Source organism: Liolophura sinensis, chromosome 11 (assembly GCF_032854445.1).
Source record: "Liolophura sinensis isolate JHLJ2023 chromosome 11, CUHK_Ljap_v2, whole genome shotgun sequence".
In the NCBI taxonomy this organism is placed as follows: domain Eukaryota; kingdom Metazoa; phylum Mollusca; class Polyplacophora; order Chitonida; family Chitonidae; genus Liolophura; species Liolophura sinensis.
The window spans coordinates 27,012,166-27,030,294 of NC_088305.1; the positions used below are offsets into that span (position 1 = coordinate 27,012,166).

The window sequence follows — 18,129 nt, forward strand, 5'->3', positions numbered from 1 at the left end:
ACGGTGGCCAGCATTATGGTGGGAGGAAACCGGGCAGAGCCCAGCGGAAACCCACGACTGCTGGCAGACCTTCCCACGTACGGCCGGAGAGGAAGCCAGCATGAGCTTGAACTCACAGCGACCGGGTAAATACGCTGTGCTAGCGCGCTAATCAACTGAGCCACGGAGGCCCTCACCCCGGAATGAGCTTATTCGCAGTAAAAGTTGTTGAAAGATCATACTTTGTCATACGCATACCGATTTTCGTATAACAAGAGAGAATTACAATTCTCACAATTGCGTAAATCACCCTGACTGAGGTAAAATAACAAGACTAAATAAAGACAGTAAATTGACAAGACTGTAAACTCACAAGAGTATAAATTGACCAGACTGTAAATTGACAAGAGACAGTACTTCACAGGTTACTTGTGACCATTTGCCAGCTATCACACTCTCTATGCTGTACGTCTTTAATTATATTGTATTCCTGCATAAACCAGGATTCTCCTGGCGTACTAAGCCTCCCCGAGGCCTGGTCCCTCAGCTTTGTTTTTATGGTTATTTTATGTTAAATGTGATGACAGCACACCATTTTGGGTAACTCTACACCAGTGAAGTCCAATAAATTGCAATTAACATCAATGCATTTTACCTAATTCTTCTTAAGCCATTGCGCTGGAAGATGCGTAAATTACTACTATGTATGCATTTACATGAACGGTTAGAATAAAATCCTGACTAGAGTAAATTGGCAGGAGGTCGAGTTTCACCGGTTACGTGTGACCATTGCCAATTATCACACTGTCGTCGCTGTTTGGCTTTTACTCTCTATGCTGTACGTCTTTAATTATACAGTATAGTCTATCTTTCTATGCATTTGGTTCACCGTCTGAGACATTTAAAGTTCCCCATACGCCTTCGAACAGCTGGTGCGATGCAAGAGGAGGTAACTCACTTAAAATAGACAAATCTGGCTTTCGATGTCTTCGGAGATAAACAGAGATATTCGATATGTGGTGCAATCCGCACATTGTGCAATGTAGGCTGGACTCGTCACTTAAATAGAAATAAAAATAGATTCGGATATGGAGTGTCAGTCCTGATCTCTCGCTAGCACACTGTAAATCCTTCATGAACTCTAGCGCTGTTTTGAATTAGGAAAATCCAGGACATTTTTGCGCCGACACATACATTTTTTCCTTCGTTACGAACCCATGGTGCGTCACCTGTTCGTGGTTTCTAACACAAACTGTTAATAAATGGTTAACATAAATGTACACGTACATACATGTACGTGTATCAAAAAGGCCAGACTGTATACAAGCTAAAGAGAGAACATCAGGAAACAACAAATATCACCAAGGGAAGCTTATCGTGAAATTTAACCAAAGTACTTTGGCGACAGGGAAAATTCACGAGATACATGATTTTTATTTTCACTGAAAAAATTACCATGTTAATTTTAACAGAAAGTTTGTTGTCTCACTGATGCTAGAATGTGTTCCGCTATTTCAGCAGATTGGTCTGTTAAATATAACATACATATTCCATGAATTCAAGGTAAAGGTTCTATTAGGCTAGCATGGTGTTATGTTGAATGTGACATAATATTATGTAATGATAACAGAATACATTCTAGCATCTCTCAGACAACAGTGAGTGAGTGCTTGGGGTTTAACGTCGTATTCAACAATTTTTTTAGTGAAATGACGATCTCAGACAACAGACTCTCTGTTAAAATTAACAGATTATTTTTCTAGTGTTACCAAGGGAGGTTATCGTTAAATCTGACTAAAGTACATGTACTTTGGGGACCGGAGAAAATCTAAGGGTTACGTGATATTCATCTTGGTGTCTGTCATTAACCGTTCAGACAGGTTGGGGGAAAAACGAACCCAGGATCAGATATGGTGACGAATCAAACAGAGGTTGTTACGGAGTTAAACAGGTGTGCTGAGATAGTGACGACGTTGATGACCGAGGAGTCGGAGGTGGCTGTGGATGCTAAGGGTGTGAATTTGGGAAGGACAGGCCCTCTTACCCTCCTACAGGTGGGCACCAGGGACGGGCAAGCCTATCTGTTTGATGTCCACACCAACAAGGCTCTCCTGACCGTAGGTTATCTTAAAGATCTGCTTGAGGCGAAGAATGTGGTTAAGGTAGGTCACATCGTAGTGTCCGAAAAATGACTTGTTAAGAGTTGTCTGAGTGATGCTAGGATGTATTCTGCTATTGCAACAGATTATTCTGTTAAATATAACACACATGCTCTATTAATTCAGCATAAAGATTCTATTAAAATAACGGGATAATAGGTTGAATATAAAATAATATTATGCTATAATAAAACTGTAGCATCGCTGAGACAACAGAATTTTTGTTAAAATAACAGATATTTTTGAGTGTAAATATTATTTATAGAATACTTCCAAATTCGGAAAACACGCAGACATTTCCGTGTTTCCGTAATCATTTTCTTCCTCTGTTTATTGCCAAAATAAATAAATTCTTCAGCTAAAACGGCATTAGCGTATCTGTTTTCTTCATCCCTGTATTGGCTAACCATTTCCATGGGCTCAGTATTGGAGTATCTTCGCTCTGAGCTGTCCAATCATTTTCTCCAGCTCTGCATGCACTAATCATCTATTTACAGCTCTGTATTCACTAATAATTTTTTCATCTCTGCATGCACTAATCATCTATTTACAGCTCTGCAATCACTAATCATTTTCTCCAGCTCTGCATGTACTATTCATCTATTTACAGCTCTGCATTCACTAATCATTGTCTCCAGCTCTGCATGTACTAATCATCTATTTACAACTCTGCATTCACTAATCATTTTCTCCAGCTCTGCATGCACTAATCATCTAGTTACAGCTCTGTATTCACTAATCAATGTCTCCAGCTCTGCATGCACTAATCATCTAGTTACAACTCTGTATTCACTAATCATTTTCTCCAGCTCTGCATGTACTAATCATCTAGCTACAGCTCTGTATTCACTAATCATTTTCTCCAGCTCTGCATGCACTAATCATTTTCTCCAGCTCTGCATGCACTAATCATCTATTTACTGCTCTGCAATCACTAATCATTTTCTCCAGCTCTGCATGTACTAATCATCTATTTACAGCTCTGCATTCACTAATCATTTTCTCCAGCTCTGCATGCATTAATCATTTATTTACAGCTCTGTATTCACTAATCATTTTTTCCAGCTCTGCATGCACTAATCATTGTTACGGTATTGAAAACAGCAACAGAAAACAGACTCAGTGACTCAATATTACAATGTAAACAATGCTTTATATATAAAATGAGACGTACAGTTTTACAGACAGTTCAACAACAACAACATAAAAAAAACATACACATCAGTATTACCGGTCTTTAAAAGTTTCCAGTTCACCTTTGCATCCCAAGGAACGTATTCCAGGAGATCCAACGTAAAGACCATGGGATAAACACACAATTCACAAATTGTCCCAGTCAGGTACTTCGCTAGGTTAGCGAACACAGTACACAGGTTACACAGAACTGGAACAGTCAAGCCTTTGAATGACGTCACACCCTCAGAGCACAACACAGGGTAAATACAGGCATGGTATAATCCACTTTAGAACAGTCACAGCTCCCGCAGAAACTCACAAACGAGCCGTTCAGAGACGTAGAGTAATGTCACCTTGTGGCAGAACGAACGTCCTTTGCAAAACTGAAAACTTCAGTTTAGAGTCCGTGACGACCTTGTCGGTCAGGTGAGGTCAGCGTGTTAAACAAATTACACAGTCAACACTGTATAATCATAATAAAGATCCGAACACCAATAAACGTGACTTCCGCAGAAATTCACATAAACCAGACATCAGTACTACTGTGGTACACAAACGGTGCCGGCATAAAAATCTGTCCTCCCAAATGAAACTGGCATCACCAGCTCATATCAATATAATGGACTCGATACGAGAGCGTCGCACACCTCCTGGCTCCCAGTGGATGCAGCAAAAATACCTCCCCTCTGCACAGAAAACACGGCTTATATACGTTCCAGGTGGATTCAACTATTCTTAAACACAGAATTAACAGCCAATGAACAGCCAATAAAATAAACAAAGCATTGAACAAGGTGCTTTCCATCCGGTCCGCGCTGTGCGTATATAACAGGGCCTGTTATGCTTAACACAAAGGTCCGCAGACTAACAGTACATGAAAACATTAAATAGTCATATATAACATCATTTTCTCCAGCTCTGCATGCACTAATCATCTAGTTACAGCTCTGTATTCACTAATCATTTTTTTAGCTCTGCATGCACTAATCATCTATTTACTGCTCTACAATCACTAATCACTTTCTCCAGCTCTGCATGTACTAATCATCTATTTACAGCTCTATTTACTTATCATTTTCTGTGGCCTTATTTTAGGCTAATCATCTTCTTAATGTTTCATTCTGTGTTTGCTAATCATTATCTTCGGCTCTGTACGGGCTACTTCGGCTGTGCGCGCGCTACTTTAGCTCTGTACTGGCAACTTCACCTCAGTACTTGCTACTTCAGCGCTGTGCTGACCACTTTAGCTATGTACTGGCCACTTACGTCAGTACTGGCTACTTTACCTCCACTGACTACTTCAGCCCATTGCTAGCTACTTTAGCTCTTTACTGGCTACCTTATCGCTCGCTAATCATTTTCGTCAGCAAGTCAGCAGCTGTTCATTTTCCTCAACTTTCTTCTGTTCTGTAGTGGCTCCTCAATTTCTTTACGTCTGTGCTGACTTGTTATTCTCTTCAGTGTTGCACTGGCTAACTATTATCTTCAACTCTACCTAATAATTTTTTTCAGCTATGTGTTGGATAGTCAGCTCAGTATCGATTAATCATTCGGCTCTGTGTTTGCTAAGCATTCTGTTCAGCTTTGTTAAGTACTTTCTTCAGCTCCGTGCAGAATAATCATGTTCTGTTTTTGGTTATTCATTTTTTGACTTCTATACAGGCTATCCATTTTTTTAAACCCTTTTCTGGCTATCCATTTTCTTCAGTTCTATATTGGCTAATCATTTTTCTCAACTCCTCATTACCAAATCACTTCAGGTGTTAATTAGCCACAAATTATTGCTATTGTCTTAAACTGTAATCTTTCCCTTTATCTTGTGTCTGTAGATTATCCATTTGTGTAGATGGGACAGCGCTGCCCTCATTGCCCAGTTCGGAGTTGTTCTTAACAACGTGTTTGACACACGGGTAAGTTTGATGTTAAACTCTCATACTAATGCCGCCCTTGCTGCCCAGTCTGAGGTTGCTCTTAACGATGTGTTTGACACACGGGTAAGTCTGATGTTATACTCGCATACTAGAACCGTTCTCACTGCCCAGTCCGAGGTTGTTCTTAAGCAATCTGTTTGACACGCAAGGAGATATGTTGTCACAGGTATACCAGTGCAGCTCCCGTGCCCAGTTCGGTTTATTACTCAACAATGTTTTTGACACACTTGTAGGCCCGTTGTTACACATGCATACTAGTGCTACTCTCACTGCCCAGCTGGAAGTTATATTCAGTCATTTAAGTGCCTGGAACAAGTGTAGATGTGTTGTTACACGCATACCAGTACAACTCCCAGAACCCAGTACCGAATTATACGCAACAATGTTTTTGACACAAGGGCAGGTCCGTTGTTACATGTGCATATTAGTGCCGCTCACAGAACGCAGTTTAGACTTATACTTAGCAATGTGTTTGATACACGGTTAGGTTCGTTATTACATACGCATGTTAGTACCGCTCACAGAACGCAGTTCAGACTTATACTCAATAATGTGTTTGACACACACGTAGGTCTGTTGTTACACGCATACAAGTACCGCTCCCAGAACACAGTTCAGACATATACTCAATAATGCTTTTGATACACGGTTAGGTCCGATGTTACATGCGCATATTAGTGCCGCTCATAGAACGCAGTTCAGACTTAGACTCAGCAATGTGTTTGACACACAGGTAAGTCTGTTGTTACACGCATACCAGTAGCGCTCCCAGAACCCAGTTCAGACATATACTCAATAATGTTTTTGATACACGGTTAGGTCCGTTGTTACATGCGCATATTAGTGCCGCTCACAGAAGGTAGTTCAGACGTATACACAGCAATGTGTTTGCCACAAGTGTAGATCTATTGTTACACGCATACCAGTAGCGCTCCCAGAAACCAGTTTAGACTTACACTCAACAATGTTTTTGAAACACAAGTAGGTCCGTTGTTACGCAAGCGTATTAGTACCATTCTCACTGAACAACTGGGAATTATACTCAACAATGTGTTTGGCAAACGTGTAGATCTGTTGTTTCATACGCATATTAGAGCCGCTCACAGAGCCCAGTAGGCTACAGACTTATACTTAACAATGTGTTTGACACACAGGTAGGTTTGTTGTTACACGCATATCAATATCCTAGTTAGGGTTAACACTCAACGATACAGGTTTGATGATTATCATTTCTATCATTGTCCTAGCTATATTAATGGACGGCGTATCTAAGAATCTGGAGCTGTGTGTCAATTGCCCGTATGGCCGATTGTACAGACGTCTGTAAATAACCAGGTCGACCTGATTGGTTGTTGGATCTGTTTGCATCATAATTTCAGTGCTGCTAAAACAAGTCGATTTAAACATTTCCTTTTTACCTGTCTAACTCATAACTTTTACCAAGAAGATTTCATCAGATTCTTTATCATTTTAACAAGAACAACTGGAGCTTGTGACACATTCGAGCAGACACAACGACAAAATGGATGAATGGTGTTGTTGTTGTTGCTGTTTGGATAGGTCGCTCACATGGAGGTGGAACTGTCAAAGGGTAACGTTTTCCCATGCATGCTGAAGTTGTCAGACATGTGCGAGACCTATGGTGGGAACTCTGCTACGTTAGCTTTCAAGAACGATGTCAAGGTCAGCATGATTAAATGTAAAAGAAAGATATTTTCTCAGTCCTGGATAGGAAAGGTAGAAATATTTGTCTAAAAACTGCTTTATTGTAGCTTATGTTCGTCTTCACGATTTGTCCGACCACATCCGGCTGGTGCATCTTGTGTCGCGTCGGTGCATCATGTGTCGCGTCGGTGCATCTTGTGTCGCGTTGGTGCATCTTGTACGATATCGTTGGCGTGTTGCCATATCAGCGTGTTCTGTGTAATGTAGGTGTGTCTTGTATCACGTCAGTGTGTATTTGCAACACGTCAAAGTGTCATGTAGCATGTCAATGATTCCTGTGCCACATCAGTCTGTCTTGTATCGTATCAGTGTGAACTGTTCCATGTCAGTGCTGCCTGAACCGGGTCACTGTGTCTTGTGCTATGTCAGTGATATTATTTTGTACCACTTTAGGGTGATGAATCAGAGTGTGAGTGTCTTGTACCATATCTGTGTGTATTTCATCGCCTTAATGTGTTTTACAACACATCAGAGTGTTTTATAGACATACTGTTCTAGACAGAGGGTTATGTGTTTAGCAGAAAGACTGGTGGATGGAAACTGCCGCATACTGGGCCAGTCGTCCACTGACGCCGGAAATGATCCAGTACGCAGCCGCAAACGTCAGTGTTCTCTTCGGTCTCTATGATAACCTGTCCAGGTAAGCCTCCGTCGGAACAAATGTCAAACGTGTAGTGAATATATGCTATATTCATTTGTAATCCAACGTATATACCTGATAGTCGCGGCAAGCAAGCTTTACCTCTTACCACTTATCGACAGGTCTCTTACCAATGATATTTATTTATTTAATTTGATTCGTGTTTTACGCCGTACTGAAGAATATTTCACTTATACGCCGGCCGCCAGCATTATTGTGGGAGGAAACCGGGCAGAGCCCGGGGGGAACCCACGACCATCAGCATGTTGCTGACAGGCTTCGCGACGTACAGCCGGAGAAGTCAGCATGACTTGGACTTGCGGCTGCATTGGTGAGAGGCTCTTGGGTCATTGCGCCACGCTGGCGTGCTATCCCACTCGGCCACGGTGGCCTCTACCACTGATAGACAATATTCTTAACACTCTATGGTACTAACATGTCGGCCACAGCGTAAAACCACAAACAAAAAGTATTGATTTATTTATTTATTTCATTTATCTTTTACGCCGTATTCAGGAATAATTCACTTATACGACGGCTGCCAGCATTATGGTGGGAAGAACCGGGAAGAGCCCGGCGGAAACCCACGACCATCCGCATTTTGCTGCCAGACATACTCACGTATGGTTAGAGAGGAAGCCAGCATGGGCTGAACATGAACACATAGCGACCGCATTCGTGAAAGGCTCCTGGGTCATTGCACCGCGCTGGCACGCTAATCACCTCGGCCATGCATTTTATTTTTGTGTTACTTCTGATCATATAGCCTAGTATTTCAGCACATAGGAGAAAATGTAAGGTGAAATTGGGTCACCCTGTCTACACCCGAGGCTGATATCGACAAAGGACGATACATGTCAGTTTTGTAGCACACTTGTGAAGATATCTGTGTGAAATGTTTTCACCCATTTCCTAAAGTCTTTTCCAAAATTCAAGGATTCGAGAACTTCTTCTGTGAAGTCCGAGGAAATAGAATCAAAGGCTTTCTTAAAATCTTCTTAAAATTGAAAGGAGTAACCCTGGTATTTCCTTTTCTTTGGCTTCAAACATAATATCATATATCAGATTTTCCGAGATACATCTGCCTGGTACAAACCCCCTCTGGTCATCGTGCATAATATTATCTAATAATATTTTCAGTCTATTTGCAATACATGCCCTGATAAGTTTGTAACTTACATCTGTTAAAGTTATAGGTCTCCTATTTTTGAGAATATCTCTCGGTTTATTTGGTTTTGGTAAGCATGTAATCATCCCTTGTTTCTGTGTAACAGAAAATACGTCTTCCCTGAAACTCTCATAGGTTGATCTTAAATCAAAATATCCTAAATCTTATCAGAATATTTTGTAAAATTCCACCGGAAAACCATCCGACCCTGGGGTTTCCTCGTTTTCCACTGACTTCAAGCTAGTGCTTAGTTCCATATGCGTGATATCGCCTTCTAACACTTTATGTTTAAGTTTGGTAAGTCTGTTAGTTTCATATCTTTTAATGCTTCTTTAATGTTATCTTTGTCAAAACAATTTGATGAAGCAGTATACAGGCTGCTATAATGCATTTTCCGCTCTTCTAAAATATCTGATGTTTCAAATATTTCCTTCCCATTATCTAGCGTTAATTTCGTAATAAGTTTATTTGTGAAATTCTTTTTTCTAATGACAGAATAAACTTTTTTCTACATTTTCAGTCCAGTTTGCTTTTGATCTAGCTACAATACCTTCTATTTTTTTCTCGCAGTCTTTGATCTTCCGCTTTTGCATGGCTCAGCGTATCTATTTTTTCCTTTTGAACTTCTTATCATATTTTCTAACACATTTTCCTTAATCTGTCTATTTTCTTCTTTGTTGATGCATATTTAATTGTTTCTCCTCTTATCTTTATTAACAAGACCTCCAAAAACAATGTATCATCAATAATCAGTTGCAATTCTGCTTAAGGGATAGTTTTTTCTGCAGTATGGCAGGGGACAGTACTCGTCTATTGTATTATTTTTGACAGAGTTCGCCGGTTTAATAATAGTCACCATTTGGGGTCTATATCTATACTTTTAACTTTCTAGTCGAAATTTGAATAAAAAGTATTATGATACCTCTCGACTGAGAATTGTAAGGGCTTACCCAGGGCATCATGTTCCCAGTCATTTTTAGTAGGTCTCTCCATATCTAGGGTGGCTATGTGTGTCTAGAGAGCAAATAATAGAAAACTTTTTCTTTTTGAAGTAATGAAATACATCCGGTCTTTTTTTTTCACATCAACCAGGCCCCGACAGTTCATAGATACTATATCATCAGTCTGAGTCATGGTTGTTTTATAGGAGTACTTTAGATGTATTATGCATTTTACTCTTCACACTGTATTTTAGATGATTGAACAGATCTGTTCTTACACAACAGGGGACCTCCGTGGCTCAGTTGGTTAGCGCGCTAGCGCAGCGTAATGACCCAGGAGTCTCTCACCAATGCGGTCGCTGTGAGTTCAAGTCCAGCTCATGCTGGCTTTCTATTCCGGCCGTATGTGGGAAGGTCTGCAGCAACCTGCGGACGGTCGTGGGTTTCCCCCGGGTTCTGTCCGGTTTCTACCCACCATAATGCTGGCCGCCGTCGTATAAGTGAAATATTCTTGAGAACGGCGTAAAACACCAATCAAAAAAAAAAAAAAAATCTTACATAACACATTGGATTAAGTGGCATAATTATTTATTTATTTGATTGGTGTTTTACGCCATACTAAAGAATATTTCACTTATACGACGGCGGTCGGCATTATGGTGTGAGGAAACCGGACAGAGCTGGTGAAAACCCGTGACCTACCGCAGGTTGCTGTCAGACCTTCCCACGTACGGTTGGAGAGGAAGCCAGCCTGAGCTGGACTTGAACTCACAGCGACCGCATTGGTGAGAGACTCCTGGGTCATTGCGCCGCCGTAGTGCGCTAACCAACAGGTTTGCCTTTCGCCCCCTCTGAATAGGCAGGTTAGGGCACCAACTGCCTCATCATTTTAGAGGTCATTGTTTGTCACACAATTTAATTTTCGACTTTTGTTACAATGTATTTTTTCTTCGCTTTTTTTTTGGTTTTTTTTTTGGTAAATCTTACATGACACTGCATCAACTATTGAAAATTAGGAAAAAAGAAAAAAAAAGGAAGAGTGGAGAGAAAAAAATTGAATAAATTCTTAACATTTAAACAACGAATGTTACTGGGCATGAAGGCCATGGCGAGAACCGGTCAGGCCTGTGCTGAGTTATTCGTAGGATATTTATCAATAAGAATTTTAAAAAAAATGAAATACACTAAGTGCGTTATTTATGTTTTGTCCTGAACTTTATGCCACCCTGCTGCTTGTCGGGACATCAACTGGGGTTTTTCTCACTGCTGTGGGCAGGAGAATGACGGGATATTCTGGTGCGTCCCGGGGAAGGAGTAGCCACACTAGTTAGATCATCAATACATTTTGTTGACTTTACCAGTCTTGTTGTTCATTGCAGTTTTTTGCAAATATTTTTCCATCGCTCGACCATGCCGAATTTATTCATTTGTGCGCAGCTGTGGATTTCAGCAGTTGCTGGGGTTTTTTTGCGTAAGGTCCTCCTTTATAACTATTTCCGTGCCTTGTAGAGGGCTGCGCTGTTAAATTGCTTCAACTTTTGTCTTGATTGACGTAAACTTAACAAAGACCCCCCCCCCCCACTCCCGGCACTCATGTTTGCATGGCTGTCGTGCTGCACAGGCCTTAGGCTATGGGCAATAAAGATGTCACCAGGTGTTACGGACATATGCAGCTTGCTGTATCTCAGTTATTTTTTCCTCGTATTCCTTGAGTGTTTCATTAGCACTATCTTCCTTTGTTCCGTGGATTCTGATACCATCTTTTCCTGAGTGCTGCTCGAGATCGTTCTGTTTTGATTGTAGCAGTATTAGCTACCTGTTCACTCTGCTGAGCTCATCCTGTTTTTTTCTTCTTGTTGCTGACAGAGTTCCCTTAGACTATCATTTTCATTCTCTAAGTGAAAATTCATGATTCGTGTTGTTCTATAACCATCGTTAGTTTTGTCACTATTTTGAATTCAGTTTTGGTTAACTGTTCCTGAAGTTTTTCACCTGTGACCATGTTATCTAAGTTTGCATGATGAGATCAAGCTGCTCACTAGTACCTGTACCACCTTTCTGCACGTCCGGATCTTCCACGAGAACCTGAGCCGGAGGTGCTGGCTGCTCCTCCACGCTACTCAGTGAAGAAAAGTCTCTCCGTTTGTGGCGTTTCTTAGATTGAGGAGTCTCTGTCCACGGACCGGCTAGTCGCTAACTTGAGGTTGACTCTGGTGCCACAGGAAGCCCATGCACTAGTCCTATGCCATGCAAACCGGTTTTGGGTTCACCGTCGACCAGAGCAAGCAAACAACTGATCAGTACAAGTAGGTCACTGTGACCATATTAGGTAAGCCTTGATAGGCCTAAAGACTTACAGAATGAAATGACAATGTACCAAATAACTAACGCATTTCTCCCAATCAGAATGTAAAATAAACCGATTTTCCCACAACAGCTGACAGCTGACCAATTAACTTGATTGGTTTATACGAAATATCCAGTATTACATAATCGCGATGACATTAAGGTATGGTCGTGTTTAGAACTGAGTTTACCTCACACTTTCAGTCCGCCATGTTCGTTCCTCGACCCGGAAAGTCCACATTTCACCGGTTATGTGTGACCACTTGCCAGCTATAGCACTGTCGTCGCTGTTCTAGTGTTGCTCTTTACCTTGTACCGTACGTCTTTAACTATATTCTTAACACGAAGGCTTTTCTTTAGTTCGTCCTACTTGTTGATGTTTATTTTGCCTGACTGACACTAGCTCTATTCAACACATTTTTTAAATTCGTAGCTCACAGGTAATACGATTTCTTTACATTTCGATGTGCGATTTGACAGCTACCGGTCACATTTCTTCTGGTATGTTCGAGCGAATGTTGAGCAAGTGTGAGGGAGTATGCCACTAGCCTAAACGGGTTATTTCCCTTGTACTGGATGACGTCACATATTAAACAAACAAAAGTTATTTATTTTATTTATACTCGGTTGGTGTTTTACGCCCTACTGAAGAAGATTTCACTTATACGACGGCGGCCAGCATTATGGTGGGAGGAACTGGGTAGATTCCGGGGAAATCCACCGACCATCCGCATGTTGCTGCCAGACATTAGAGGAAGTCAGCATGGGCTTAACATGGACACATGGCGACCGCATTGGTGAGAGGCTCCTGAGTCATTGCGCCACGCTGATTTCCTAACCCTATCGGCCACTGAGGCCCCACAATCAAATTTAACAGGCTAGAACAAAAGAAACAGTCCAACAAGGATCTTTTGTCCAAGGCATAGCGTTGCTTGTAATACACATAGTATAAATCGTGGGAAGGGATAACAGGAATTCTGAGTTCGACTCCGTAGTGAGTTGAACATCACTTACGAGAGTTGGCAATTCCCGATATGCCATCCTAAGAAATTACAGTTTCATTACACCAAGAAATGTAGGCTAATCAAAATTAAAGAAACTTCTGCAGATGTGATGGACATCTTGCAGACGTGATCTTTACGCAACAAAATCTTTGTGAGAAACGTCACAAACTGAGCAAGTCAGCGTCCTGCTCTTTATATCTGACGTACAAGCAGAAGTCAGAAAGCAGACAAAAGGGATAAATATAGCGGAATTAACGCAAGATAGCATTGCCTATTACCACAAAATTTCTGGCTTTTACCTTGTGAACGTGAGCTGGGGGCTTTCGACTGGCTCTAAGCCAGGCCTCAGACTTCCCTTGTTAGGACAAACCAAACAAATAAATAAATAAATAAATAAATAAATAAATAATGTCCTGTTCCTTAAATGCAATGACCATTCAATTCATCACCAGAAAGTCCATTTAAGTGGACTTATCGCTATATATCGATGCACAATCATGACGTCATTTTACGTCATCGCTAAAGGTGCATTTAGGCCTAAATTATGTTCAGTATTACTATGGTCCATAAATCACAGCACCGGTATTTCTAACGAGGAACAGTATTTTCTTTTAATGTTTCTAACTGTAACGCATGCTTACCGAATCATGCAGATCAACTCGAGCTCCTGCTTCCAATAACAGGTCAATGATTTCTTTATGTCCGTTCCTACCTGCCACATGTAAAGGTCGATCTCCCGCCTACAGGAAATATAACAGTTAAGAACTATACGGTGTCAAGACACCCATAAAACAACACCGCCACGTGAGCTTTGTTAGGTGTCGGTAATAATGCTGTGCTATCTGTAGTTTTTCAAAAGAATGCACGGGACATGACTGTAGTTAAACACTTGCAGCAAGCAGGGATGTCACGGTGCTGAACAAAAACCGACAGTAGGCCTATCCTGTGCGGCAGCTGATTATTTATTTATTTATTTATTTCACTGTTTTTTTACGCCGTACTCGGGAATATTTCAACTATGCGACGGTAGCCAGCATTATGATGGAAAAAAACCTACGATCATCCGCAAGTTGTCGATAGACGTTCCCACGTACGACCGGAGAGGAAGTCAGCATGAGCTGGACTAACTCACAGTAAAACATGAAATAAATAAATAAATCAATACTGTGTATGCAAAATGCTAAGTTTAAAACTGTATGGCACTGTGCGTAAACCATTCTGTGTGTGTCCATATGCCAGCTATCACACAATCGTCGCTACTCTTGTTTTACTCCCTGAGCTGTAAGTTTTTTTCTTATCATACATGTATATAGCAAGTTTTTGCATGTTATTCCAAAGGAATAATGTTTTGATCGGGACATATTGTGATGTCCAGAACACACATGTATTATTATGTTGCAGTATCTTTTCCAGGATCACTTAGATTGCAGTATAGTATGTTATACTGAATGATTAGTTTTTAACGTGTACCTTGTGGATTACAATATACGTATATCTTCCTCCTCTCACTGTAACAATATATATCTCAGGTATTCAACCCTCAGTGCGCGATAACTTACAAATGTTCATGACGTTTACGTCTACGCCATCGCTGATGAACAGTCTTTTAGCATCCAACAATCCTCGGCCAGTGCGCTATGTATTAATGCCGGGTCAACCTGTAACGGTACAGGACAAACAATTCGATGCTTACTGGAGTTTCAACCGAATGAATTGAAAGGTAAATGTATGTACATATTTATTTGATGTCAAATATAATTTAAGACGTACATCATAGAGAGTAAGAACAGAGCAGCAACGACAGTGTGATAGCTGGCAATGGTCACACGTAACTGGTGAAATACGGCCTCTTGCCAATTTACCGCAGCCAGAATTTATTCTAACTGTACTCAAAAATATTTCATTTATGCGACGGCGGGCAGCATCAGAATCCGGGGAAACAAACAACCATTCGCAGGTTGCTGGTAGACTTTCTCACGTACGGCCGGAGAGGAAGCCAGCATGAGTTGGACTTGAACTCACAGCGTCCGCATTGGGATAACTGTTATGTTCATCGGCAGATTGGGAGAAGCCTGGTACAAACATGCAGCGTTTTCAGTGGAATATGTATATGTACAGCAATATACGTTTTACTTGAGTCTATCGGATTGAGGGTCTTTAAGTGACGCCACTAGGTCACAAGCCTAAGTATCTTTGGGTGGATTTTCTGCTTTTTACCTGGGTTGTTCACTTAAGACGATGTTTGTTGTAAGCTTATAACAGATCTCGGGACTTGCAAATATGACACACCTGTTGTACAGATATAACTCTCACCTTAATGTACACATATAACCTTCACACCGTAAGACAGGCCCATTAATAGCAGCATACATGTAGCATGCAGGTCGCTTGACAGACCATAAGGTAGGCTGTCTTTCAGGCCGTCCCACTTTACAGTTGTAGACGGAACATTTAGATATATACGGTAAATACCACGTACCCAGTCACGGTGGCTCTGTTTAGCACCATTTAGCAACAAATTTTGAATCATCTCGGATTTCAAGTTATTTATGGTCGATCGAAGCCGGGAATTCAAGAAATTTCTCTCCTCTTCTTCAAACTTTGAGCCTGCAAACTCTGTCATTATATATGTTACGGGCCTACACAATGCTATGCCTGGAACTTGCTGGCGAGTAAGACATACATGCAAATGAATCCATATCTACCTATCTGTGCGCCGATCGTTGGTAGACTGAAAATCAATTCATGAATTCGTAAGCTACATGCAAGTAGGCATAGAAATCGGATAAGTGTGTTCATGTCTATGACAGCAGTCACCGACTATGCAAAGGCGAGAGTCCATACTTTTTCTCCGCACAAAACTGTTTGAAGACAACTATTCTAAACTCTGTCAAAAAAGAAACGCAACCCCCGTATTTTAGAGATTTTAATATTTAGTTTTAGGACGGCACAACTTTTTTCTTATTGAAGACAGAAGTCAGAAATTTGGCAGAATAATAATCAAGATGGTCATGTTTAAAACTGTCTTTTCAAAAGTCATCTCACAGACACGAGTTGCTCACCAGGGGGCGTCTTCCTCAGTATCTCGTATGACCACCACGAGCTGCAATCACTGCACGGCATCTCCTTGGACAAGAACGGATAAGACGCCGGATTCTCTCCTGGGGAATGGCCCTCCACTCCTCCTGTAACGCAACGGCGAGCTGTTGAAGCGTCTGTGGCGGTGGCTGACGTTGACGCACGTGTCGATCCAGAGTATCCCACAGGTGTTCAATAGGGTCTGGTGATTTAGAGGGCCACGGCAAGACATTGACGTTGGAATCCTGCAGAAAGTTCATTGTTGCACGTGCAGTATGAGGCCTGGCGTTGTCTGGTTGAAAAAGCTGTGTCTGTCGGTCAATAATCGGGAGAAGGTGAGGCTGTAACACGTGGTTGATGTAACGTTGGGCTGTCAGGTTCCCTGGAACGATCACCAAGTCTGATTTCTGGTTGTACGAGATGGCTCCCCAAACCATAACACTGCCTCCACCAAATCTGTCCACCTGCCGGGCGCAGATGGGCGCAAAGCGTTCATGACGTCTCCTATACACACACTGTCTTCCGCCGTGACGTGTCAAAAGAAAACGGGATTCATCAGAAAACCAGATGCGCCTCCAGTTTTGTAAAGTCCATATCCTTACGTTGTTGCACAACCTGCGCCGTAGGCGTCGATGTAAGGGGAGTAGTACAGGTCCAACAACTGGTCTACAGGCACGTAAACCCGCTTCTTTCAGACGGTTCCTAATCGTTTGAGCCGACACTCTCCTCAAACCTGGTATTTGTGTGGCAGTCACGGTTGGTAGGGCATGCCGATTACGCAGGTGAAGGACCCGGATGTACCGATCTTGAAGTGGGGTCGTGATTCTTGGCCTTCCACTTCTCGGGCGATCGTTGGTCGAATTAAAGTTGTTGTAACGGCTCCAAAGTTGGGATATCGTTGTTTTGTGAACATTTAGGTGTCGTGCAATAGTACCAAAACTTTCTCCGGCTTGAAGACGACCAATGGCGATATTTCGGTCGGCAGCACTCAGTCGCGGCATTTTACCGACTGCCTTTCGTCGACGAATGAATGAATAAAATACGAAAGCACATGGGCTTTTATACACCCCCACACTATAACTGCCATTGACATGATTTGCATGTGAATGGTTCTGTGTGCGACGTCAACAGGGTCAGTCCATGTGTTGTGACGTCATAAGCAATAAAATACACTTAGGAGAGAAAAGGCAGTTGTTTGGATGGTAATCTTCATTAAAAACGTATATAATTTCATTACATTTGGCTAAAATTTAGTTTGGAAGCAATAACTTTATTCTAACGAATTTTTGATATCCGAGGACAGGGGTTGCGTTACTTTTTTGACAGAGTTTATATACATGTGTTCAGGTGTACAAGTATGTGAATGACCTGAGTTACATACGACTACCTGACTATTCTATATACCTGTGCTCAGGCCTACAAGGTGGTAAACGACCTGAGTTACAGACGACTACCTGACTATTCTATATATGTGCTCAGGCCTACAAGGTGGTAAACGACCTGAGTTACAGACGACTACCTGACTGTTCTATATACATGTGTTCAGGCTTACAAGGTGGTAAACGACCTGAGTTACAGACGACTACCTGACTATTCTATATAGGGCCTACATGTGTTCAGGCTTACAAGGTGGTAAACGACCTGAGTTACAGACGACTACCTGACTATTCTATATACATGTGTTCAGGCTTACAAGGTGGTAAACGACCTGAGTTACAGACGATTACCTGACTATTCTATATACATGTGGTCTGGCTTACAATGTGGTAAACGACTTGAGCTACAGGCGACTACCTGACTATTCTATATACATGTATTCAGGCTTACAATGTGGTAAACGACTTGAGCTACAGGCGACTACCTGACTATTCTACAGACATGTGTTCTGTCGTACAAGGTGGTAAATGACCTGAGTTACAAACAGAATGTACCAGGAGACGTCATGTTAGGCCTATAGTTTTTAATTTGACCTGTTGTCAATA

At 41.6% G+C, this 18,129-nt stretch overlaps 1 protein-coding gene across 1 annotated transcript; it reads left to right on the forward strand.

Moving 5' to 3' along the window:
- Window positions 1-1,876: 1,876 nt before the first annotated feature.
- LOC135478264 (piRNA biogenesis protein EXD1-like) lies at window positions 1,877-8,918 on the forward strand. Its single transcript, XM_064758538.1, has 5 exons — window positions 1,877-2,141; window positions 5,144-5,308; window positions 6,806-6,928; window positions 7,492-7,610; window positions 8,885-8,918. The coding sequence occupies exons 1-5, from the start codon at window positions 1,890-1,892 to the stop codon at window positions 8,916-8,918; spliced, it is 693 nt and encodes a 230-aa protein (XP_064614608.1). The 5' UTR covers window positions 1,877-1,889.
- The last annotated feature ends 9,211 nt before the right edge of the window (window positions 8,919-18,129 follow it).